The 26883-nt window shown below is 30.5% G+C and overlaps 2 protein-coding genes and 1 long non-coding RNA gene across 5 annotated transcripts; 1 reads left to right on the top strand and 2 right to left on the bottom strand.

The window, feature by feature from the left end:
- Window positions 1-9051: 9051 nt before the first annotated feature.
- Window positions 9052-11061, top strand: LOC107913538 (B-box zinc finger protein 20). Of its 2 annotated transcripts, none has more exons than XM_016842159.2 (3): window positions 9052-9434; window positions 10291-10704; window positions 10809-11061. In XM_016842159.2, exons 1-3 carry the CDS (start codon window positions 9249-9251, stop codon window positions 10947-10949), a joined length of 741 nt encoding a protein of 246 aa, XP_016697648.1. In that variant the 5' UTR covers window positions 9052-9248; the 3' UTR covers window positions 10950-11061. The 2 variants fall into 2 exon arrangements, with proteins under 2 accessions (XP_016697648.1, XP_016697649.1); XM_016842160.2 differs by having other exon boundaries at window positions 9063-9434; window positions 10291-10699.
- Window positions 11062-11922: 861 nt separating this feature from the next.
- Window positions 11923-13144, bottom strand: LOC121212176 (uncharacterized). Its single transcript, XR_005907372.1, has 2 exons — window positions 12622-13144; window positions 11923-12415 (listed from the first exon to the last, which is right to left on the bottom strand). It is a non-coding gene; the product is annotated as an uncharacterized lncRNA (long non-coding RNA).
- A 1576-nt stretch (window positions 13145-14720) lies between these two features.
- LOC107913537 (kinesin-like protein KIN-7D, mitochondrial) lies at window positions 14721-25152 on the bottom strand. 2 transcript variants are annotated; one of them, XM_016842158.2, is made up of 25 exons: window positions 24430-25152; window positions 24194-24291; window positions 23813-23902; window positions 23575-23627; window positions 22378-22443; window positions 22217-22270; window positions 21926-21985; window positions 21606-21684; window positions 21432-21499; window positions 21198-21254; window positions 21002-21106; window positions 20564-20668; window positions 20245-20352; window positions 20019-20150; window positions 19750-19929; window positions 19090-19305; window positions 18376-18513; window positions 17903-18022; window positions 17729-17779; window positions 17542-17589; window positions 17234-17380; window positions 15842-16585; window positions 15251-15380; window positions 15050-15166; window positions 14721-14977 (listed from the first exon to the last, which is right to left on the bottom strand). In XM_016842158.2, exons 1-24 carry the CDS (start codon window positions 24768-24770, stop codon window positions 15081-15083), a joined length of 3276 nt encoding a protein of 1091 aa, XP_016697647.2. In that variant the 5' UTR covers window positions 24771-25152; the 3' UTR covers window positions 14721-14977; window positions 15050-15080. The 2 variants fall into 2 exon arrangements, with proteins under 2 accessions (XP_016697647.2, XP_016697645.2); XM_016842156.2 differs by having other exon boundaries at window positions 14721-14967.
- Between the last annotated feature and the right edge of the window lie 1731 nt (window positions 25153-26883).

The following is a 26883-nucleotide window of genomic DNA, read 5'->3' as shown; positions in this document are numbered from 1 at the left end:
CCTTTTCTGAATAGGACTATACTTGGGCTCGGCAGGGACACGCCCGTGTACTATTACTCTAGCCCGTGGTCAAGGCTGTTGAATAGGCACGGGCGTGTAGTCTACCCATGTAAGTCGTGCTTCGATCCTGCCAAATGGGCACGCCGGTGTGAGGAAGTCCAGGCCGTGTTAATTTCCCACGTAGGTCTATTTTCTCCGTTTTCGGCCCGTTTCTCGCTCTTTTTACTCTCCTATGCTCACCTAAGTATAAAACATGAAATTAAAGAATTAAGAGCATTAAATTCACCAAATCTAAGGAGAAACCACCCATAAATGTGCCAAGCATGGGACAAAAATATGTATAAATTACGGTTTATCACCCGTGGGCTTACCGTGTGTCACATACGGCCTAGACACATGCCCGTGTGTCTTACCTATGTGGACGAAATATGGCCATTCCTAGCCTCATTTCTCACCCCAAACCAAATCATTTACCTGCATAAAACCTTACAAGTATATACCAACCAATTACCAATATTCGAATTGATATGTCCCTATTTTCAATCATGCTTCTAAACTTACCTTTATATAAAATTTGACAATTTATGTTCATAGATGGTTTTACTTAACTTGTTTAACCAAAAACAACTCATGATACAATACCATACCATATCATCATTAAAACATACATTACTAGCCATTCCAATGGCTAAATTACAACCAACATTTTAAGTATTACTTGTCTACATTAGTCTATACATGCCATTATATTAAAATAAGTCTAACATTTATACCAAAATCAAGGGATTGATAGTGTGATGATAACTCCGACCCCAAATCCTACCTTCATGAGCCTTGAGTACTATAAAACAGGAAAAATAAACCTAGTAAGCATAAATGCTTAGTAAGTTCATATAACCAAAATACACTTACCAGTCAAGATCATCAAGTAATACATACAATAAGTAATGTATCCATTAATTTAGCAAACTAGCAAATATGGCCTATACACAAACATTCAACCAAATTGGTTAGTACAAAAACATTATTATGCATAGATGAGCTCATCAAGTCATTTCTTCTTATTTCACTTGTTAATACATTTTCGTTGAATCTTTGAATTTCTGATGGACCTTTCCTTTTCTAATTATACATCCGAGGTGCACATTCTCTTTTCAAGTCGTACACACGAAGTGTACATACCCTTTTCAATTTGTACACACAAAGTGCACATAACCTTTTCAAGTGTACACATATAGTGTACATTTCCTTGTCAAGTGATATACTCAAAGTATATCTTTCCTTTTCAAGTGGTACATTCCTTTTCATGATGAGATCAAAGGATTATTCTTTTGGAACAACCTTTACTGCAACATATGCAGGATCTCAAATATACGGTAATCTCCTGTCCAATCGAAATTCAATATTCAAACGGATTCATGTAATATTTCATCATTTTCATGTAAATTACAAATCAACATTGGTTGATTACATGTACATACCAATTACAAATCACGATGCACATAATTAACTATCAATTCAACACACTTACATGCTTAATTTAGTTATACAAACTTACCTTGACAATTGATCGTATCTACTAATCTGAAATTCTTTCTTTCCCTCGATTTTTTTCTTTGCTCGACACTTCTGGATCTATATAAATAAATTTAATCATCAATTCTATGACTTTTACATTCAATCAAGCCCATTTCACATTTTAGCAAAAGTACTATTTTGCCCAAAAACTTTTAATTAATTCTAATTTCGTCTCTAGGCTCGGAAATTGAAATTCATCCAATTTACTCCTTATTCGAAGCTTATTCAAAATTCTAATATAACTTTTACAGCACATGTATTTCATAAATTTCAGAATTTTTCTAAGAATTTCACTACTTTGCAATTTAATCCCTACACATGCTTTCATTAAAAACCACTTTGTAAAAGTGGTTTGTCTATTAATAATCTTTCATTTTCTAGCAATAACTTTCAATTTACAGCATATTCATCCATGGGTAATTTTCTAAACTTTTGTTTTCTTTCAATTTAATCACCCAAATAAAGAAATTAAGCTTTCCTGATCTAAAAAATATAAAAATTACTAAAAACGAGACATAGAACTTACCAATTCAAGCTTGAAAAGTTTCCTTTCTCTCTCCTAGGGTTTCCATGTATTTTATGAAGAAGAAGAAGATATAAAATGGGTTTAATTCTATTTAATCTTTTATAATATTTTATTTAATTCAATTTCGAATTTAGTCCGTAACCTTTTTCAATTTTTCCATGGATGACTCATTAAAAATATCTACACATTTTTCATCAATCGTCTAATTGTCATATAATGACTTCTCACTTTTATTTCTATAGCTATTTAATCCTTATAACTACTAGAATTCAACTATGACATTTTATTCAATTTAGTCCTTTTTGCAATTAGACACATAATTGATAAAATTTCTCGATAAAAATTTTCATGCAATATTTCTATAATAATACCTATCATTTTATAAAATTTAAATAATTTCATTTTTCGGACTCAGATTTGTGGTCTCGAAACCACTATTCCGATTTCACTGAAATTGGGCTGTTACAAGTCATATTAGTCAGAAGTGTAATTATGTCCAAGTCTTTTACAATTTGTTATCAACAAGGCATGTACATAAGTTAATATTGTATACAACAACTCTTTTAATGTGAGTTTACAAATGATTGTATTAATTCTTTTTACACGATCATTGAATGAGTTTTTGTAATTGAATTGTTTGACTATGGAAAATGATTTTTATTGGTTGTTTATTGTCAAAATATATTTCTTAATAACTGTAATTCTACATAAAGAAACCATAAATGCATTAGGGCATTCGGTGTAACATTTTTTAGCTAAAATCATTGATGATCCAAGTGAAAGGTGTTACATTAGATGTAATAATGACTAACAAAGCTCTAAATTTGAAAACTATACTAAAAAGCTAAGGAAGTTTACTTGCTTTTGTTGTTTACAAGGCTTTTTCTAGGGTAAAATCTCGAGTTAGGGGTGAAAAGACTAAAAAAGCTATCAAAATAAGAATAAAAATAATTCTAGAAAAGTCCAATGTCGTGGTCTTCTTGGATAGGATGAGATTTCATCATTTTTTTTTAGCTTTTTCATTGTTTCACATTTTCTAAGTCAATTTTTTCTCTCTCGAACTCGATTCAATGCTTACAAAAAGATATTACAAAAACTTATTTATTCAAAACCACTAGAAAAACATAAAAAAAAAATTAGAAATAATTTAAAACTCATTTTACAATAAATAGTTGTAAAACAAACTCGAACTACAACTAAACAAAATTACTAAAAAAACAATCCAAATGTGAGTGAATTATGGCCTAAAATGTGTAACCATATTCTATCATCAAGTAGCTGCTAGGGTTTTTCTCGGAAATTGATTTTTGGTTGGGCTTAACCATTGGGCTTTTTATTGTGTATTTTTCTAGGCTTTTGACCATTCATGTGTAAATTTGAGATTTTTTTCCTTTTACATATAATTAAAAATATTTTTTAATTGATTGAAAATATAATATAAATATTAAAATAATAAAATTAATGAGATTTGAACTAAAAATGTTACCAAATTTATTACAGAAAAGTACAAAATCTACGAAAATTTCCAATGTAAAAACATTGGAAACCAAAAACAAAATAAAGTCAATTTAAAAACTTTAGTGGGACCAAACATAAAATATTAATTATAAGGATTAAAATAAAATTTTTTAAAATTTATAAGACCTAAAATATAATCTGAAAAGTTTAAGGGCATCGGAGGCTTGCTCACCCCTTTAAATTTGCCCATTTTCAGGTTAAGTCCTCCAATAATGATGAAATTTGATTGAAAACCAAATCCCTTAATCACCTTCTTTTTCTCCTAGCAAGAGGATGAAAATGAATATCTCCAACTCTTAAGCATACCTCCCACTGTTTATGGACTTACAAGAAAATCCTAATACTGATTGCATAATCTCAAAATAAATAACAAATAATAAAACATATAATTTAAAATTGTCTATTTTTAAATAGAGTGATAAATTAATACTCGTAACATTACAACGATAGTTAAGATAATACCACAACACCGAATATAATTGTATATATATTTTAGAAGAATAATATATTAAAAAGAAGGAATGAAGCAGAACATTATCAACATGTAAACTAATTCAGCCTACAAGTTTATCCCGTACACCGGTTTTAACATTCGTCCTAAATCCAATATCAACATGAATATAATTAGAATACAAAAACAAAGACAAAACATAGAGGCGTGAAATCTCAAGTAACACGATGCGCATGTAATAAAATTGCCCTAGGCAATGAGTGAGTGCAGAAGCGAAGATAAATGGTGGCCCTCAAATTTGGGAAATGAGAAAATTTAATTAGATCTCTCCAAATTTTTGAAAGTTGTCATTCCTCTCTTAAAATTTTAGAAAATTTTAAAAATTCTCATTAATTTCTCAAAAATTTAAAATTTTTTAATTAAACCCCTAAATTTTTTCTCATTAAACTCTTAAATTTATAAAAATTTTCACCATATCCCTCAAAATTTAATCCCAAGATCCACAATGGAGTGAGCAATCGAGATAGCTTCTGATATATCATCTTGCATATAATAAATTAATAGAGGTGAAATTCAGATTTTAAAACTAAATTATCTCTAAAAATATTGCTCTTTCAGAGGAAGTTGGCTGTTTCATACACGACGGGCCAATTAATGGGCTGCTTCGGGGTATTTTGGGGGCACAAATTTGGGCTTACATTGAAGAAGAGTTCGGGCTTTTACTGTTTTTATTTGAAGTTTTTAGCGATTAATTTATAGTTTCAATGCTCAAATTTAGAAATTAGTTATTTTATTTTAATTTTGATATAATTTAATTTATTTATTTTTATAATTTCATTAATTTGTTTATATATTTTACACCATTAATATTTTCAATTGAAATGCTCACCTTTTTAACTCATCATTGTAACATGAAATTAGACTAATTAATTATATTATAAAAATAGATAATTGAATTATATTAAAATCATATGAGCTAAATCTCAAATTTGAATATAGTAAAAAGATCTTAAATTATATGAATTTTCCAGATTTTCTGCAAAGTTGGGAGACAAAACTTGAATCCCGAGATTATACCTACGATTGTTGCGGACCATATCAACTACTCGACAAACAATACTTTAAAAACTTCTCTTTGAAAAGCTATCCTCTTATATATCCCCTCATTAATATAAATAATTCTTTCTTATAACAAACTATTTCCATACAAAGGGTGAGTCCATGACCCACTGCAAAAAGCATTCTATTTCTACCTAAGAACACAAATAGGCCATATCTTTTTAAAAGTAGCGGTGAATTTAGGGGCTTGCAAGAGTCCCGATCCCTTTAAAATAGAAATTTTTTATTTAGACCCTTATATAATTTATAAAATTTTAAATTAGTAATAGTAAAATTGTATTTTGCCCTCCTAAAATGATAAATTTGATTTAATTCTTTAATATTTATAAAGATAAAGACTATTAAAATGGTAAATTTACATTTTTACTATAATAAAAATATACAATTTAATTCTACCCCAAAATTTTTTCTAACTTCGCCCTTGCTTTAAAGGCAATTAATATTATTTCAAGGGTATTTTCATCTTTTTCATACTTTTGTTTATAATTTTCAAATAAAACAACTAAAAAATATATTATTTAAGAATCAAACACAATAACAACACATCCGTATAAAAAAACCATTGCCACTCTACTAATAATCGTTTGTTAATATATTTTTATAAATATATTCTTTTAATATAAAATATTTCCGTACACCCAAAATGTGAGTGTGATAAAATCTAGTATATATAAAATAGATGACTAAGTTGATGTCAATAGTGAACTTTACATTAACTTGATTATGAAATTACTAAAATACCATTACTTTGAAGGTAATTAATATTATTATAAATGTATTTTTGTTATTTTGTACTTTTGTATAATATTTTAAATAAAACAATTAAAAAATTATTTCAGAATCAAACACAAGACCAATAAATTCAAATAAAAATCTTTTTACGGATCCACTCATAATCATTTGTTATAAAATATAGTATGCTATAAGTTTCTAATGGTTAAAATATGCTATAAGTCCTTGTACTTTTTCAAAATTAAGAATTGAGTCCCTATGCATTTATTTCATGGAATCTAGTTCTTCTACTTTTCATATTGCAAAATTTAGGTCCAATTATTAACACTGTTAATTTTTTTATTAAATTTGTTGCTACGACATTTTTTAAATAAAAAAAATCACTTGGTAGCCATGTAATTAAAAAAATAACTTTGTAATTAGCAAAAAAAAAACTATGTTAATAGTTGGGCTTGAATTTTTTGAAATTTAAAAAATAGAGAGACTAAATTTCATAAAATAAATGTATAGGGACTAAATTTATAAATTTTAAAAAGTACAAGAACTTGTGGTACATTTTAATTATTTCTAATTTTTTGTACTCTTCATAAATTTAGAATTTAATCTTTTTTTTTTAATTTTGAAAAATATTTTATTATTTTATTTTTTAGATTTTAAAATTTAAATTTAATTATTGACATTGTTAATTTTTTGAAATAAAATGAATACTTATATAATAGATATATAACTGAAAAAAAAAGTTATAATGAATTTAAATTTAATAAAAAATATAATTATATTAATAATTAATTTAAATTTAAAAATAGAGAGATTAAATTTTAAAAAATAAAGAGTAGTACAAAATTTAAAAGCATATTTAACCTAATATATACTTCCGCATGGGGGAAGGAAGTATTAAATTTAGTGTCAGATTTCATCTACCTACTGGACTAGAGCCTACAGGCGAGGAGGAGACTCCATTTCTGGCTTTCCTACTTAACTTTCTAAATTTAGTAATTTAAAAGTAGTTTGTGTATTGAATAGACGTAATCGTTAGTTGTTTCGAAATTAATTGGATTAATACAAAATTTTAAATTTCGATTCGATTTTAAAAATAAGTTTAAAATTTTATTTTAGTTCGATCTAAATTTAAAATATTAAATTTAAGTTTAATCGGGTCTATTCATATTAATTTTTTTAGATTATTATTTTTATATAAAATTAAATTTAAAAAATATAATACATTAAATATATAAAAAATATTAAAATAAATATTTTTTAACAAATTGAAAATACATTAAAAAATCTTTATATTTAAATAACATTAATATAGTTGCGACTTAGCAAACAAATATCTTTAAAACAATAGTAAAATTAACAATAAAACAAAAGTTATATAATATTCAAACAATAATAACAATATAGTAGCGAAACGACAACAAAATAACTGATTCAAGCCAAAAAATCCTACCAAGACTCGACCCATTTAGAAAACGAGTTTTATTTTTCATCCAGGCCCATTTTCAGATCTAAATTTTTATTCAAATCCTCTCACGTTTCGGACGAATCTTCGAGTTTGAACGTATAACCTGATCCATAACCAGATCTATATTCAACACAATAACATATTGACCAGCTCAAGAATTTAGACAAAATAATAATAAAATTAAAAAGACAGAAACTGAAAACGTGGCAAACTCCAGTATAGCTCATAAACACCGTTATGGCTGTAACTTTTTGTGGCGTTTTCCGATTAGCGCCATTAATGTATAACTTTTGCGGCGTTTTTGGTCTAAACGTCACTAAAAGCGTAATTTCTTGTAGTGTCCGATACTTTATTTGAGTTTTTAAAATATTAATATTTTATTCATTCGATTTTTCAATATACCTAATCATTAATTGGGTTGTTAAATATCTTACCAGAATACAATCATCTATTTAAAGACATTGAAGTGCACTTAACCCAGTTTTTTTTTAAAAGAATAAAAGGTGGGGAAAAAAGAAGGGGGGGGGGAGAGTTTAATATAAATGCAGGCCATGCAGGGCAATGGCCCCAAAGGCCAAAACTTACAGACCATAATTTCAGAGTGAGAGTGAAAGCTTCAGCAAAAAAAAACACAGGTAATTAAAACTCTACAACCCCCCAACTTCCCACTTGCATTTTTATTCAATGTAAAGAGAATGTGAGAAAAAGAAATAGGCAAGTCTCTAGACCATATCCCTTAATTTTGTATATAACATAAATGTATGATAAAATTTTAAAAAATAATATATACAACCCTCTTTCACTATATATTATTTTATATTTTTCAAATTTTTAGTTTTTTACTTTTCAAAATATATATTTTCAATCTTGAATTCAATTTTTTCTGTTAATTTCGATAAATAATTTAATGGTTTTTTTATTTAAACATGTGGTAAAATGGTATATGCATCTTCAATTTCTTTTTTATAGTTAGACAAATTATTTACATATTTAAAAAAAACAAAAGAATATAATATGAAAAAAATCTAACATGCCAAAAAAAAAATAATTGGTCAAATAAGTCAATTTTTTTAAAAATTTATGAAAATAGACCGTTTTTTAGAGAGAATGTAAAAGCGAGTCTAGCTAGGCACGCTTTCTGCATGGTTTACAAGAAAACATGTCTAGCTAGAAACGCTTTTCAATAATTACAAAGAAAACATGTCCAACACAGTTGGTAGGAAAACGCCTCAATTTGGTGAGTTTTTCTACTGACATGTTAGGAAAAGTTTGCCCAGTTAGACGCGCTTTCTTTGTAATTATTATAAAACATTTTTAATTGAGCATACTTTTCCTAACATGTCGACATGAAAGCACGTTCACACACTCTTTTTAAAAATAATTTATTTCCCTAAATTTTTACTTTACTAACATATTTGATAAATTTAACCCTTGTAAACAAATATTAGAAGAAATCAGAGTCAAAATATTTGATGAAATTAACACACACACAAGTTGTACTTGAACTTGAAACAACATATTTCAAAAAATAAATAGATTAAAAATGATTAAATTACAATAAAAAAATAAACCAACCAAAAAGTATAGTATGGGGATATTTCTACAAAATTTCACATTGGGTAGCAATATTTTATATATAATATATAATAATAGTAATAAAAAGATATAAAGGAGAAGAAGTAGAAGATCGTTGAACATGAAGTTGGCAGTTAAATCATTGCCCACCCCCCCCATATGCCCATAAAACCTTTGTCTCTATTCCCCATTTTCAGCCTTTCATCAACTCATTTTTATAGATATTAAAAACCCTACGACCAAATCAGAAAAAGGCAAACCCAGAAAAGAAAAGAAAAGAAAGGATGAAGATTTGGTGTGATGTGTGCGACAAAGAAGAAGCCACAGTGTTTTGCAGTGCGGATGAAGCTGCTCTTTGTGAAGGGTGTGATGTTGGAGTTCACCATGCCAACAAGCTTGCTACCAAACACTCTCGTTTCTCTCTCCTTCACCCTTCTTCCAATGAATTCCCACTTTGTGATATTTGTCAGGTAATTACCCCTTTGTTAAAATATGGGTAGTTTTGTAGTAGCAAGAAGATTATGTTGTAGGAACGATAACTTGAGTTAATCTTTTGCAATCTCATTTTCTACCCTAAATTATTAATATATATGGAAAATTTTATCGGTTTAGTAGTAAAAGTATTATGTTGTAAGCATGAGAATTTAGGTTAATATCAACCAAATCCGTTTCCCTCCTTAAATTATCAAAAATACATATATGGATAGTTTTTATAGTGGTTGAGTTACAATTTAGTCTATGTATTATGGTTAAATTCGAGATTTAGTCTTAATATTTTAATTTTATATAAATTTACCCTTTACTTTTATAATATTGTTAAGTTAAACATTTTTTACCCTTTTCTTATAGATATGAAAAAAAATATTTTTTAAAATTTTATATTCAAATTATAAATTACAAAAAAATTATATTAGGTATTTATTTATATTAATTTATTTTTTATTATTCAACATTATATCTAAAATAAATATTTTAATTTTTCTTAATATTTTTTAATAACAGTACTAAACAGTTAGAATTTTACATGAAAATTTCGAACAACAATTTTCAATCGCGATAATAATGCTAAACTAGACTTTAGTCTAAATAATAAATTTTTTTAACAATTTCGATTAAAATGCTGATGTAAGCAAAGGGTATTTAAAAGAAAAACTCCACACCACCATTTTATTTGGAATGGTTAATCTGTGTTACATATTTAAATTAAATATAAAAATAGATGACTAAATTGTAGCAAATCAAAATATATAAACTAAATCACAAATTTAAGCATAATAGAGGTAGCAAAACCAGAATTTGACTTTTTTTTAATATGAAATGTTGCAGGAGAGACGCGCGTTCCTATTTTGTCAAGAAGATAGAGCAATGTTTTGCAGAGAATGCGACGTTTCGATTCACAGAGCCAATGAAATTACCCAGAAACATAACAGGTTTCTTCTCACCGGCGTTAAGCTCTCTCCTTCCCTTTCGTTGAACCCAACTTCATCATCCTCTGAAACCAAAAGCTCTTCATCCCACTCTTCCAAGAGGTCCCGTTTTTCACTTCCTAATAACCAAAACTTCACTTCTCCAATGGACAAATCATTGGCTTCCACTTCAACCACTTACAGGCTCCAAGATAATGCTTCCATTTCGACGAGCAATAATATATCGGAGTACTTGATGGAAAAGTTACCAGGTTGGAATGTGGATGATTTTCCCGACCCTTCATCTGGTGGTGATGCTAATGGTTTCTGTAAGGTTTAGAATTTTAGATCTTGAATTGAGATTTAAGAACATGGTTTTGATCTTATCAAGGAAGGACCCATTTTTTTTGAATAATAATGTTTTGTTTGTGTGAGCAGATTTTTAAGCAAGGAAAGGGAGATTATTTGGGGAATAATATGGCTCCATTTTCATCATCCGAAGAAATCTGGGTATTTGAAGTTTTTGTTTGCGGATGGACAAGGACGACCACTTTTTTTTTCCATCTCTCTTTCGGTTAATTTCGCTAAACCTCCCTAACTTATTGTTTAGATTTTAAAATTAGTCCCTGAATTTCAAAATGTTCTGATTGTGTCTTCAAATTATCAGTAATAAATTAATCAGTTACTTTCATCAAGCTGAAAATTTAGGTGTTAAATATTAATTCAAATTTGATGTAGAATATATTTAAAATACTTTAATTAATTTGTAAATACGTGTGTATTTAATGCAATTACAATTTGGATATGATCATATGACATGCTAAAAAAAGACATGTCAGTAGGGGCGAGTGTTCAATCGAATCGAGTAAAAAAATTTCGAGTTAATCGAGTTGACAAGTCCTTTTTTATCATTCTAACTTGATTTGAAATTTTTTCGAATCGATTTGAGTAAAATGTTCGAGTTAAATTAAAAAATTAAACATGTCAAATTAAAATACTGTTACAGTATAACTAATCTCATGATGGAACACATAAAATTGAAACTATATATATTTGAAAACTTTTTCAAAGCAAAATAATAAAAAAATACTTTAGTTTCATAAACTTGAATCATTAATTAACGTATTTAGGTCCCAAAAAATATTATTCTAGAACTTTTAAAAATTTTTAATTTCCTTTATATATTTTAGAATTTTTATAAATATTTTAATTTTTTTTTGTAATTTTTGTTGAGAAAGAGATTAATTTGCTCATTTTTAAACTTGACAGGGACTAAAAGTGTGTTATTTGAATTAATCGAATTGTAAAATTTAACTCGATTCAAACTTAAAACTCGAAATACTTATTCAAGTTGACTCAAATAGTTCGAATAACTTAATATTCAATATATTTTTTTTGAATCGAAACTAGTTTTTCTCACCCTCCTACATGTTATTAAAATTTAAGATAATTATTATTTTTTGAATAAATTACACCAATAAACACTCTAAAATAAATTTTTCCTTGTTTTAATCACTCTAATATTTTTCTCAATTTAATCCCAATAGTTATAGGAATCGACAAAATTACCGTTAGTATTGTTGATTTTTTTTAAATATTAAATAATATGTCTTCTTTCTCTCTCTCTTCCGTTGACTACCACCACTTGCAAAAGAAAGAAAAAATGGATATTGTACTCTCTAACATCTTCTTCCTCATATCATTGCCGCCATTGTTTCTCTTGTTGATCTTCTCATTCCTCGCCATCAAAACCGTCGCCGTAAAACGATCCCGATTACCCGCAGGTGAAGGGCTCCGTTTTCGATCAGCTTTTATATCTAAACTATCTTTACAACTACCACGCGGAAGCACCCAAAGAACTGGCAACTTACGGGCTACCAGCGAAGGCGCTGGCCGTGTCCCAGGCAGTACTTGATGCAGACTCGATTAACATAGAACCACCTGAAGCAGTATCCAATGGAACCCACTCACAGTTGATGGTATAATATCCAGACCCGACCCATCGATTACATCTTGCTCGATCCATCAATTGTGAACTGAACATCCTGCAATCCCGAACAAAGAAGTTACTTTGTAATGACGAAAAATCTAACACATACCTCTGTATGACATTATGGATTTGACATGGGAAAGCCAAATTTTCTTGCAGCAGGTTTATATGTTTGTTTACTAATTGTCTGGATATTACACATCAAAAAAGAACTAGAAGCAAATACACTAAAAGGTCAAAGGTAGAAGAAGATTATACAACCTGTTGTAAATGATCCATGGTTCTCAGTGGCTTAGCGAACTCGAAATAATATGTTCCTTTCTGACCTTCTGTGGAATAAGGATTGTCTTCCTCTACAAAACCTGTTAAAAGTTTGTGAGTTTAAGGTTGAGCATTTGAAAGATGAAGTATTTACTCTGTTCTAAAACCAGTAGCCTGTAAGTTGATCGTTCTTTAGCTGCTTCTGCTTGGTAGTCGTAGAGATAGTTTAGATATAAAAGCTGATTGTAAACGGAGCCCTCCCCCGGCGGGTAATCGGGATCGTTGATCTATTTTCCGGCGACGACTTTGATGGCGAGGAATGAGAAGATCAGCAAGAGAAACAAAGGCGGTAATGATACGAGGAAGAAGATGGTAGAGAGTATAATATCCAATTTTTTTCTTTTCTTTATTTTAGTCAATGGTGCTAGTCAACGTGAGAGAGAGAAAAAAAAGAACAAATATTATTGAATATTTTTAAAAAAATTAGATGAATTGCTGAGTTAACAATCCGTCAGTGATTAACAGTAATTTTAATGAAAGTATTAATTTAAACAATTATTTTAATTAAAATTATTAAATTTAAAAAATTAATGTGACGAAAATAAGAAAAATTTTATTTTAATGTAATTATTGAAATAACTTATTTTTATTTTTAATATGTGATATTCAAATCAACATGCTTTAAATTTACTTCACTTATTTGAGTTTTTATTTAATATTCGTGTTAATAATTAAATTAACAAATCAATTGAGTTTTAGTTTTATTGGTATGAACATTGTTACTAATATAACTCTTGTAAGTTAAAATGTATTATTTTTCTATTTATAAATTAAAAAAATTAAAAAGAACGAATATGACTCCAACTTTTACCGAGAATATTGAAAAAATAATAAATAGCGAGGGTGAATGTGGAATGTTCAATTCATTTTTCTTTGGATATCAATGCAGTGCCCTGTTTCGCTCTATTTTTCGGCCTTTTGTTTTGCTATTTTATGTAATTTATCAATATCTTTCAGAGTAATTGCTAATATATAATATATATATATATATAAAAGGATATAAAATTATTTATATCACTATAAGTGAATTACTCTTCAATTATAAATTTGATAATTTGGATAGAGGTTGTTTATATTTTTTATATTAACAGTAAAATTGATATTTGATCATTTTGAAATATTATTACAAAAAATAATAATTATTAATATTCAATCACTACTAATCCATTTTAACATATTCAAACTTAATTTTTTTTTATTGTAATAACAATAATTCAAATTTAATCGAAGTTCAATTGATAAAAATATATATTAATTACATTTAAATTATTATTTTTATCAATACTAAAAACACTTAATTGAAGTAACAGATTAACATGACATCAATTTAATTAGATAATAAATAAAAAAAGTTATAATAAAAAAAATTGATTTACTAATAATGTTATATAGATAACTTATTTTTAAAAAAGAAAACATAAAATAAAAAACTACTCTCCCTCTTTTACTCTTTAACCAAAAATATTTTATTTTTTTCCATAAAAAACTAATTATATTTTTTATTATCTTATCAATAATTATTAATTTTTAAAAAATATATTTCTTAAATATTCTTTTTAGTTTCTTTGACTCATGTAATGTGTATAATAAGATTAATTTTTTCACCCACTAACTAATTATACATTATCAAAAGTTTTTACAAAAAAAATTGCACTAAAAGAGGTGCATTGTTTGCACTAAAAGAGGTGCATTGTTTTTTTTTTTTCTAAGTATGCATTGATATTCTAAAATTAATAATTGCTGCACAATTAATATATAATTCTCCTACATAGTCAATAAATATATTCATCATTACAACAAAAATTAAAAATTCATTAAAATTATTATTTAAGTTTAGAGTTTTTATTTTTTATTTTTTTTTGAGTTTAGAGCTTAAAGATTTAAAATTTTGTTGTAATAAAAGAAAGGAAAAAAGGGAAAGGAATTATAATTAATATTTAAATATATTTAAATAAAATTATTAATATTTATTTATAAATCCTCAATTCTCAGTGGTGATTAAACAATTGAAAATTGAAAGTTCGAAAACACGGACACCCTTGCAAAACAGAGCAACATCTTGTTTCTGAACTTTTGGATATAATAGTGAATTTACATTTCTTTTTTTTTTCTTCCTTTCTTTTTAACCTTTAATCTCGTTCTTATTTTTACAGCCTTTTAATGAGTAGAGACTAGGGAACAAACTATTGATATGGATATACCTTTTTAGACTGTTTACATACAGACTAATGAAAGAATTGCACCCGCTTCTCACATTGAAAATATCAAACAGGTGGTCACGAACCCCTGCAGATAGCTAAAAAAAAATGTCAACATTCATCTGAGAAACTGAAAAATAGAAAAGAAAAAAAAGAGCGATTTACATTACCTTCATTAGGAGGGTAGAAATAGGTTGTGTATCAAGAAGGGAATGCAAAAAGCCTGTCTGATATCTTTGTGCGACATATTGGACACTCGGAACAAGCAAGCGAGCAAGATTTACATACTGCCAACATCAAAATGGATGCATTTTCAGAAAATAGTTTATTAAGGTGTGAGAATTTAGTTATGGAATTAGAAAGGGACTTACAATAGAAATGCCGGCAAGGGAGAAGAATTGCTGCAGTTGGTGACTCGAAGCATACTTTACACATATGGGAATTGGCATCTCCATTTCCCAGGGATTTGAGCTCTTTTTCCTTCATCTCTTGCATTCGGGCCTACAAGTAGTAAAGATATTAAGTTGCAGTGGTGTATGTGAAACCATTATAGCATTGGAATAATCATACACAGCAAGCTCTTTCAAAAAATTCTCAGTAATGAATCGATAACAAGTTCCTAACACTATCGACATTAGCAATATTATTCAATAATGCAAGATATACTCAGAATACTAAAATGTATGATTTGACAAGATTAAGAAAAAAACAAAGCACAATAACTACTAAATAAGCATGAAATAAGAAAAAAAACAAAGCACAATAACTACTAAATAAGCATGAAATAATTAACATAAGGAAAAATGAGCCTATGGCTAGATGTGCTGCATGTTAGTATGACTGAGCTTAGCTCAAAAAGAGGGGCAAACATGCTATATATCAGAGAATCTTAAAACAGCCTATAAGTGAGTAGCAGAGTGAAGGAAATGAGCTAGGGTGGTACATGAGAAATGAGAACAAACCTTTAGCCGAACAACCAGGGGTTCTTCCTTGGGTATTTCATTGGCTGGTTTTGATGACACTTCTGAAACTTGTCGCTCTTTCAGGACATTGTTACTCTCAGTGTTGTTTGCTTTTGGATCTTCAACATTATCCATTCCATGACTATTTTGCTTATCTGTATTACTCTCAAGTGTAGCAGATACCTCTTTCTTCAACTTAGCAACAAGCACCCACATGTTAGCTAAGTCGTTCTCTAGAGATTCCTCCTTCTTCTTTGCTTCTTCAATCTTTTTCCTGTATTCATCTTCTATGAATTCCCTCTCAGCTAGTGTAGCTTCAAGAGCTGCCTCCCGTTGTTTCCTAGCCTGCAGTTCCATCTTTAGATCATCTAGATCAAGATTCCACGACTCAAAATCATCACCAGCTGCTCCAGATAGGTCATGAGGGCGGCCAGAGAGCCGTCCCTTCCTCCCAGGTCTCCCACTGTCACTGTACTTGCGGTTGAAACCATTGACAGCCTGATTAGAAGAAGCTCTAGTGTTTGCCGACTCTCGAGCAGCCAATAATTCCTTCTCCAGTTTTGCATTCTGTACTGAGAGCTTTGTCACCTCACTAGCCAAATTCTTTAACTCAACGGCAGCAGCAGACGCCAATTCTTTTGCATATGAAGCTTCTTCAGCCAGTTTTTGGTTTTGGACACGCAACCCACTGTTCTCCTCTGAAAGCTGTACCTGTTCTAGTTTTAGTTTTTCATTCTCAGTCCCCTGCATAGATAAGCACAACTTAGTCTTAATCAGTTCAAAGGTGCAAGGAAGACAAAGGACCATGCTAAAGACAAGCAAATCTTTCTCTTAACCCGTAGAAGTTATAACACACAATTATGAACATGAAAAGGCAAACTAATGAACCATCTTAATATAAAAATTCATCCAATTTTAAATTGTGAAGAAATATTTAAGAACAGGGTAAAGCCCAACATTTGTGTACCTTAGAATTTCATAGCAAGGGTCTTAAAATCAACCAACAAATGCAACTGATTTACAGGTAGGAAGTAGAATCAACATTCAATAGGAGAAAAAAGCAGAGAAATGTCTAAAGATATTGCAGTGCTGCAGTAAGATATCAAATGGCGTTGCAAAACTTTAATTGCAACTTGCAACTTATTGTGTAAAACATTCCCAAGGTATATGAAACAAAAGAAACAAACAATTGATTGACACATGATTAAAATGATATTCTTCGCAATTATCATAATGATGAGTTCTGGCAGAAGCATGTTGACAATATTTCATGAAATCATATAAGAAGAGGAAATACTACTAAATGAAAATAAAGCAGTTGAAGCCCAAAACTTGTGACAACAGAAAACTAAAGCCATTAAGAGTTGGACAATCCCAGCAATAAGTGTTTACCTGATATTGAACCTTTTTTCTTAACTCATCAGCATATTCTTCAGATATTCCTTGTTCAGAGGACAAGGATAATTTGTCACCAGACAAAGATGCCAACCGCTGCTCCAGGAGATTCACCTTATTCTGCAATTCTTCATTCTCAGAACACTGCAAACATCCAGAACCGCAAGTCAAAAACATATGTTTGCTTTAATAGAGAAGCTAGCACCTTCTAAAGATTGACCAAATTATACTCTAAAATTTATATTAGAGAAATAATGTCATTTTGTGAATGGAGGAAAAAAAGACATCAAGCACAAAGCTTTCACCTTGTTCTGCAATTGTTCTTGGAGGATACGATTATCTGCTGATTTTATCTGTATCAAAGAGAAGAATCAACATGATAACACAATTAACATAAAGAATCACTGTTTAACAAGCCTAATCAATGGCAGAACAGTGCCCATCAAATGCCTTTCAACTCCATAAAAGAGAAGAAGAAACCAAATCACTCACCTCCAGCTCAAAACTCTTTTCGTTACATTGTGTCATCAATCTCATAACTGTCTGTTGCAACAAAAAAGCATTTAGAATTTGTTAAGCCAATGCCAATGGCATTAGTTCCCTAACAAATTAACATAAGTTTGAAATATTACTATGGACAACATAATAAACAGGATGCAAAACTACCTGCTGCATATCCACAAATGAAGCATTAGCGATTGAAGCTTCACCACTCTCAATTATACGCTGCTCTAACACCCTCATTTGCCTTCTCTTCTCCTGAATCTCTCTTTCCAAATTCTGAATCTATATGTAGAAAAACAATAAGGACCTTAAAAGATATATGCAAATTTACCATCGAGTAGATAGATACAGAAATACTAGAAATGATAACACTCCTTTTGCATTATTAGCTTCAAACTTAATCTTATAACCTCATGTACATCCAGATAATATTAAAATTTATAAACAGCCACTAGAGTAAGTATTAATAAATAATAATAGATCAGTACAATCTTTCCTTTTTGCCACAGAAATATAAGACACACTTGCACCTAGAATACCGAAAAAATCCACCAATTCATCCAGCTACAAGAACATCTATTGGTTATGCCTCTGAATTAAGATGCGCTATAAATGTAAGACAGAGTAAAGAGTACCTGAGCTTTTGAGCTATCAGGATCATTTACAGACTGGTCCACCAGGCGTTTCAGGGTACTGGTGCTAAATGCAATCTCTCCAGCAAGCATCTTAACTTGCTCAACAAGAAGGTCCATCTGATCTGATGTTATCCCACCCTATAACCACAGAAGAGTTTTATTTTATCATTACAGAATCAACAATTGAGGAAAACTAGAAAGATTAAACCAATGGTGAAGGCAGCACTGATTTGTGATACAATGAAGCAATGATGGAGGATGGTATGTTATTATATCTTGATTTGCAAGAATCTTCACACAAATCTATTTGTGTTGATGGCCAGGGGATGCCAAATTTCAGCTGCAGCTAAACTAGAAAAGGAATACAGTAATAGAGTCAAACTACTATCAGCCTCTTGCTGAAATGATGCTCCTCCACCAAAAAGCAAATGTCTAAAATGGCAACTTAAGTGCCTGATGATTTTCACACATTATATTGCCTAATGTTAGCAAGATCCATTTATAGCTCATTTGTATATATCATTCCCCCCAAAAATTAACCTAATAGGTCTAAGGGCGCATATTTCTGGAGGCTACTAAACAAAAATAAAAGAGACTTAATACCCTTATAAAAATAACCTTTTTTAAAAAAGGATCTAAGAGGACTGAAATTTCAACAAAACTTCGCAAAGTGAGAGTTAAAATATAGAAATAACCGAAACAAGTGAAGCTTACTGCCAGCAGTTTAGTCCCACTAATAAGATCACCCGATTGAGTTGCCTCAGGGATAGAACTGCTAGATGGTGAGAGCTCATTATTCCTCCTGCTGGAGGATCTTCGGTGTTTAAACTCATAAGATGGATCAGAAGCAAGTGCCTCACGAGAAGATAAAGAGCCTTTTTTATTCTCACTATCTATGAGTATGGTACCATCATCCTGTACATCCAGTTTCTGGTCAAGGAAAAGTGCCAAAAGTGAGCATCACAATCATTTTACAAGAGGGAAACACGACCTACAAAAAGTTCTCATGGCTAGATAATCCAGTTACTACTGAAAATCAGACAGGGATAGCTGTAAACTCAATAAACGAGATATAGGTTTAGAGAGACAGATGCATAGGTGAAGTATCAACACTCAAAATTTCCAGGTTATAGAACATAATTTGTTTCATCTTATCATTGGAGCATTCCCCTTTTCTGTGAAATAGATAAAGATATACATACCCTTTTTTGGAAATAGATGTGGATATATCTATTTTGTTCAAAAAAAAAAAAAGAAAAGATATGGATATATATATACAGACGTGTGTGCCTGCTCTTTGTGTAGTCTTACTTCATCAACCATCAGTATAAAAGAATCACATTTTTGTTTGGCCCATTTATAATAAAAACTTACATCATCCTCACAAACAGAAAGACTCCGTTGAGTTGGTAAATCACTCAAACATCCAGGAATTGTATTTTTGGAAGAAACAAGTATAAGCTTGGTAAGCCTTTGAATTCTGCTCATCAAAGCAGCTTTGGCTTCCTCTTCTTCCTCTAGTCTTGACTGCATTTTCACCTGACCTTCTTCCAACTGTCCCATGCAATACATAGCATGAAGAATACAGTAAATAGTTGTGCCATCAAATAGAACAATATGACAATGGAAGGAAAATGCCAAACCTGTTGCCTTAGGATCATAAGTTCTTCATGATTAACTCCAACAACCATTCCCTGCCTTAGTTGATCAAGTTCCTGTTTGAGGACTGAAATTTCCTTTTGATACTTCTTAATCAATGATTTTTCATCAATAATCTGTAAATAATTTAGTTTTGAAAGTAGCATGAGATTAGGTCCTAAATATATGTGTGTAACTAGACAATAGAAATAACGCATAGGCTATAGAAACCTTATTACGAGAAGCGTAGATTTCGACATGCTTTGCCCTGCTAGCAAACTTTAGGGTATTATGAGTTTCTTCCATATTACTGGAAGCAGGTGTAACTGTACAAATGAGCTGTAATTTAAAGGGGAAAAAAAAAGGTAAAATAGATGAATAACTTTTTGTCAAGTATTGATAAGGATGATATAATTGCATATCAAAATTAGAAAAATAATTTAAAGATGCAAGAATTTTTTTTTTTTTTTTGTTTTTCGGTTGGAGGGAGGTAAAATCAAATAAACCTAAATAATTATTAAAAAAAGTTCAAATAAAATGAACAACTCACCGAAACATGTCCATGCCCACTAAGTGAAGATTGCAAAAGGCGGGTAAGCTTGGAGTCTCGATAAGGAACATGGGATGCTTTTCCTTCACTTAACTTTCCAATTACCTGCAGATTGAAACAAGATGATTTTATAAAACTAAATATAATAGTCATAGATACCAACCACGCAAAACAAGTCTGCAATGACTTCTTTGACCAGAAACTTTTATCCACTCCAGGATGCTAATGCCATCAGTAATTAATTGAAACTATTGGAGAAAATAAATTTGAAGATTCTCTTCATACTTTTCCTACCAACTTAACAGAAACCGTAATCCTACAGTGCTGTTTAAGGGACATACTCAAGGCTTTCTATAGTTTGCCCTTAGACTACAGTGCAGATGCAGCAAGGGGAGATAATAAACATTCATCAATACAAAGCTTATTCAAGGCACCTACAGTTCCAAGAGTCAAAAGACTTTTGTTTATGTAAGATCCTTCCTTTCTCCTTAACCCAGTTGTCTCAGTTTTTGAACTCTCAGATCCGGCTAAATCAATCAAGTTCTGGACAAAGGAACCAGGAAAGTAGCAAGTCAAGCCATTTATCAGAGAGCAATATTCTTTCTTGAAAAATGACAGATGAATTAAATCATACAAGCTGAGAGAAGACCACTCCATCATAGTCATCACCGTGAGCACTACTCTCAATCATCTGCAAATTTGCCAAGAGTTAAAAAAGGCATATGCAACATAAGTATCTATTGTGGTGAAGCAACAAGAAACCAGACATCCAAATTCCTTAAGATAAACTAAATGAACGAGCCAATTTTGAGATTTATCCAAAATTTTGATAGGGAAATGAGTAAGTTCCTAAATCAAGAATGTTTACCAATGTGAATATGGTGTGACTTCGGCTACTGAACAGATTGAAGTTATTTGAACCAACATGACGATGCTCTACCCACAAAGAAACAAATTGGAAATTAGTAGAAAAACTCTCACAAATAGATCATTCATTTCATATAATAGGTGGGAAAACAGCAATAAGAACCCCAGAAAGCACCTTCCCCTGCAGCAATAAACGAAAGGGCATGCCCAGGAGACAAAACCACTTCTTCTTTTATGCCCTCAACGTATGTTCCCTGAAAAAATAATGCTAACATAAGCAGAAGTACAAAACTGATTACATTGATTGCAAGCATTTAAATCAGCAACTTTATTGTATCATTGACAATCTCAACCTGGAGCCACTCGGGATCCTTTAGATTGATATTACATGTGACAAATAGTGTCTTTGCGTTTCATGTCACTTTTTGAGAAAATAAGACCGAAGTCATAAGCCAAACAACAATGCAAAATTTTTTAAAAAGTTGAGAAAAAGACCTGGGCATCTTCTCTAACACGCAAGTTTTGACCAGTTGGATCAAGTAAGTCATTTATCACCTGATATAAGAAGCAAATACCACAAAATCAAACCAAAAACAGTTGGTGCTTAGAAGGAAAGGAACTGAAGGCCTGATATTGAACCATAGGGTATACAATTAATAATTGAACAAAACCATTCTCACATCTCACTAGGCCAAAAAATAAACAGCAGTAACATATGTGAAAACTGAAATTCTAACTTCAAGGCCATTTCATAAATATAATCATAAACTTAAAAGTGCAACTCACCTCGTTGTAGATTTCAAGATATGACACACGTAGCAAGAATTCTCGCCCTGGAGTCTGAATGATAAGCAGAGTTGGTCAATACTTGATGAAAAGGAATGGAAAAATGGCGTCGATCTTGCAGTTATCCAGTTAGGCCTAATAAATGATGTTATAGCACTTACATCTTGGATAATGCTGAACACATCCTTTATTGCCAATGGTATAATGCCAGGAGCATTATGGTCTCCCTGTGTATATATATGATCAAAGAAACAAGTCAAAGTAAGATGACAGGAATGATCATATAGTTATGTGATAGGATCACACACATAAGACCCATACTGAAGAACATAGGAAAATATTGAAATTTTTAAGGATGTATCATGCCAAGCTTGTTAATATTAATTGGATTGGAATAGTAATATAAATAAAAATCCTCAAGAGTATACTACTAAAATCAGTTTTTCTTTTTCAGAAAAACGGTGTCCAAATGAGCATACAGCTCTATTGCAAAAGTTAGACGGTAAATATGAATTGAAACACGAATTCAAAATTCCTTTTTAGTTTCGTTTCTCATGGTGTATAAGAGATGCAGACAGTATAAAATTTTAAGCTGACAATGAAGACACGGTTCAGTTCTTTAGTATTTATATTTAAGTAAAAGATGTTCTGATCAATGAACAACATGATGAAAGCAAATTTAGGAGTTGGATTAAGGTTCTCAAATTACAAAGCACAAAGTGACAAAAGAACAGAGTGCTTTCAAACAACTCAAAGGCAGTGCTTATGCCCAGAAAGAGGTATTGCAAATTTGATTGTGTAATAAATCTACTGTTTGCAACTCGATATTTGTATTGTTAAGTGGTGTCATGACCTATCTGCTAAGTATTGAATTTCCTGTGGACTTATATCAAAGTTGGACCTTCCACCTATTACCAATTATTTATAGACAACATCCTTAAGATGATATCAAAGCACAAGATTTGTTATGCTGTTCTTTCAGCCCCATTTGAGGTTGTCCACATCAAGGAAGTCTTAAGTGGTGCTATCCCATATTTATTGCCAATAGATTTTAGATTGTATACTTGAAAGGTACCATTTGGGGAAGAAAATCCATATTATGGTTATTTATCTTAGGAGTTCCCTTCCGCAACTTCCCTATCAAGAAAATTCAAAAAAATGTAATATAAACTTGTAACTTTGCTACAGCTAAAATACTATGTGTACAGTTTTACAACCGAATTTGATACTATAATAAAAAACGATATCTACTTCATACAAAGCAACAAAAGTTGACACGACCGGATTATAGGAGTTCTGATGACACTCCCATGAAAAATAGGAAACAGTAGATGAAAGAAGTTTGGTGCGAAGCTTACATGCATGGTGTGCGTCTTCCCACTACTTGTAACACCATAAGCAAAAACAGTTCCTATAATTCCAACCAGCCAATATTAGCTTCAATTGAGAACGTAATATAATTTCAGAATTGACGCAAACCAACAAGATTGAGCAACATGACAATAAGTGACTTCCAATCAATTAATCTTTTAGGTTTTTTTTAAACTTTAATTAGAAATTAACTTAAACAAATCAATATTTAATTCATTTTCATACCATTAACACCTTCCATTGCAGCCTTCACTACTGGTTTAGCAGCTATTTCATAAACCTCTTGAGAAGTTGCATGAGATCCAAATACTCTGTCTATCAAAAAAAAAAATAACCTTCATTCGTAATCCACATCATCGCAAGGGTTAAACATCGTATTCATACTAAATCAGTTTTAACAAAATTATAAAATCTTTATAAATTAAACTTTAGTTTACCTAATGCAACACCGCCAAATCGCCCAACAAAATAATATAAATCACTTCATTTAATTGCAGTACTTTTCAAAAGGGATAATTAATCAATTTCGAAACTGACACTAAAAAGTTGGGGAAACTATCGGCAGTAAGTTTCAACAGTAAAAGTGAAAAGCAATTAGGAAATTACCAAATGCGTAAGCTGTTGCTGGATTATACTCATTTCTCACAATCTTATCCCCGTCCGCATACCACGCGATCTCGTCCCCTCTCTGAAATTCCCTTTCACTATAATCAGACAAAATAAAAATGAGTAAATAAATAAAAAAACACATTCATTACCTGAGCATAAAACACTGACAGCAATATAATCGAAAAAGAATCCACTACATAGATCTCACCAGCTACACTCAGATCTACACTTACTTCAATGGCCGAAACCGAATCGTAACCGAAATACTATCTCCCGATCTCGACGCTTCCATCGGCTCGCCAACTATCTCCTCCGGCGCGTAAGCCACCGGTGAGTGAGCATTGTAACCGCGTGAACCCTGGTACGTCGAATCATACCTGGACCGACTCGGCGTAATGGATCGAGTACCGTATCCACCTCCCGAATTGAAATAGGAAGACGCCGACGAAGAGCACGTACGAGGCATTAGTTTGTTGCTCATAAACGAAGAAGTTGAAGAAGTTGAAGAGAACGGACTGGGAGTTTTCCGATACGAAAACGGCGAACTGCTCCTTGCTCGAGAAGAAGAGGCCATTTAAGAAGCACTCACTGAGTCGGTAACTTGGTAAAGAGAATGCGTGAGAATATGAAGAACGAAGAACAAGAAGCGAATGTGTCAGTAAGTTCACATGTCTTGACACACAAAAGCGAATAGCATTTCCTTTTCTTTCTTTTTTTTTTTCTTTAAAGAGAAAATTTATTTAACGCTTTATTGCTTGCAAAGATAATAGAAAGCAAGAAGACGGGAGATGGTTTCTTCTAGTGACTTTATGACAAAAAAATGAGTTGCAGAGAGACGAAAATATTTTTAAAAATGAGTTGAAGACATGAAATTTAAAAGAAGGGATTCCAATCCAAAGGACCCACTGGTGGGAGAAAGAGGACGATGGGCTTGTGTGTCTCTGTGTGTGTGTTTTAATGTAATTTTTCTGATTTTGAAAATTTTACAATTTTGAAATTATTACTTTTCTTTAAAAAAGTGAGTAAGTGACGTGGAGGTTGACGGTGACGTGGAAGGTGAGAGAGTAGCTGGGAGTTTAATGGACCCTCGAAGGATTAGTTGAGGGATTTTTGAATAAAAAGTAAGTGACCAAAACGAGCGGGAATAGCCGCGGGGCTGAGATTAGGAGTAAGACAAATTGGAAAATAAATGGTAAAATTCTCTTGGAAGGCCTTTATTAGGAGTAAATTAATTATTGAATATTAGATCAATGAGTAAATTGATTATTTATATGGTTGAAAACTAGTATGACTAATAGAATAACCTGACAGTTACACCTAATATGCCGCATGTAATTTATTCTGATATGAATGAATTTTTAACTAATAATAATGGATAATTTTTTTAACAGAATGACTAATTTGCTCTTTAATCTAATGTACAATGACTAATTTGTCTATTTTTTTAAGTAGAGAAGATAAAATGCAATCCAACTTGTAATACAAAAACCTTTATAGTACTTTTACTTACAAATATTTTAAGCATAGTTAATTAATACCAAGGGAATTTTCAATAGATAATTATTATTTTAAAAATTATTAATTGTTGGTAATAAGGTAATAAAAATGTACAAGTGAAAAAATTTAAAAATATAAAAGTAAAATTTTGGAAAAGCTTTCTGTATAATGTTTAAACTATTCGTAACCTTTTCATATTAAAGAGGAAGATATTACACACTTAAGTACGTTTAAATTGATGTTTTCTTAAATTGTTATAATAATAACGAGGTTAATTTAACTTAAGCTTAATTAGAAGATTTATTATATATTGATTTATTATGCATATATATTATGGAATGAGTGTTTTTTCAAATTTGATTTTTATATTTGGTTTTTTTAATACGATGAAATTATTATTTTAATTTTAATTTATTGATTAACTCAAACCATCGATCTAGCTCGGAAAAATATTGACAGATTTTATTGTAAAATTTTAAAAGGTATAAGTTTGAACATGTAAACACATAATCTCTTTCAATTTAGAAAGTTTACGATTTATTTTTATCATGCATCATAAAAGAACAATACAAGATTTTACTTATAAATTAATAAATATTAATAATATTATTTAAATATAATTTTTAAATTTCAAACTCTAAACTCCATATAAATTTTAAATCTTTATTTTTATTTTACTTAATAATAATATGTCGTGTTTTTATATTTATTAATGATGAATTCATAATACATCAAATATTATCTCGTAGTGAAATTTTTGTAAAAAATAATAATAAACGGTGGAGATGTGGAGATGAGAGATATTCTCCCATGTGATGTTTGTCTTTACCCGTTACGCGTTACGCGTAGGATTTAAATGAGTGGTGATTCGAGGCCCCTCGCCACAGCCACTGTCGTCCATTTAAGCTTTGTGTGAATTAGGATGCAGCAGAGTTAATGGATGTGTTGCATATAGGAAGCGATTATTCCAGTACAACCACATCCGCCATAGAATCAAGATCATTACCGCTCATATAGTGAAGTATTAATGGCAGTATTTATAGGCCAATTTCAGATCAATTAATCAACACTCACAAATCAGACTGTGCATTCAAAGTGAGACTGGTTTTCAAGTAGAGCGTTATAATTTGTATTCATTAAAGTGGTTTATTAGTAATAATGCCAGCTTCTTAATTGTTCTTTTTTTAATT

Source organism: Gossypium hirsutum, chromosome A13, assembly GCF_007990345.1.
Source record: "Gossypium hirsutum isolate 1008001.06 chromosome A13, Gossypium_hirsutum_v2.1, whole genome shotgun sequence".
Lineage (NCBI taxonomy): Eukaryota > Viridiplantae > Streptophyta > Magnoliopsida > Malvales > Malvaceae > Gossypium > Gossypium hirsutum.
The sequence above is the reverse complement of the archived record's forward strand: the minus strand, read 5'-3'. Positions and strand labels throughout refer to the sequence as shown.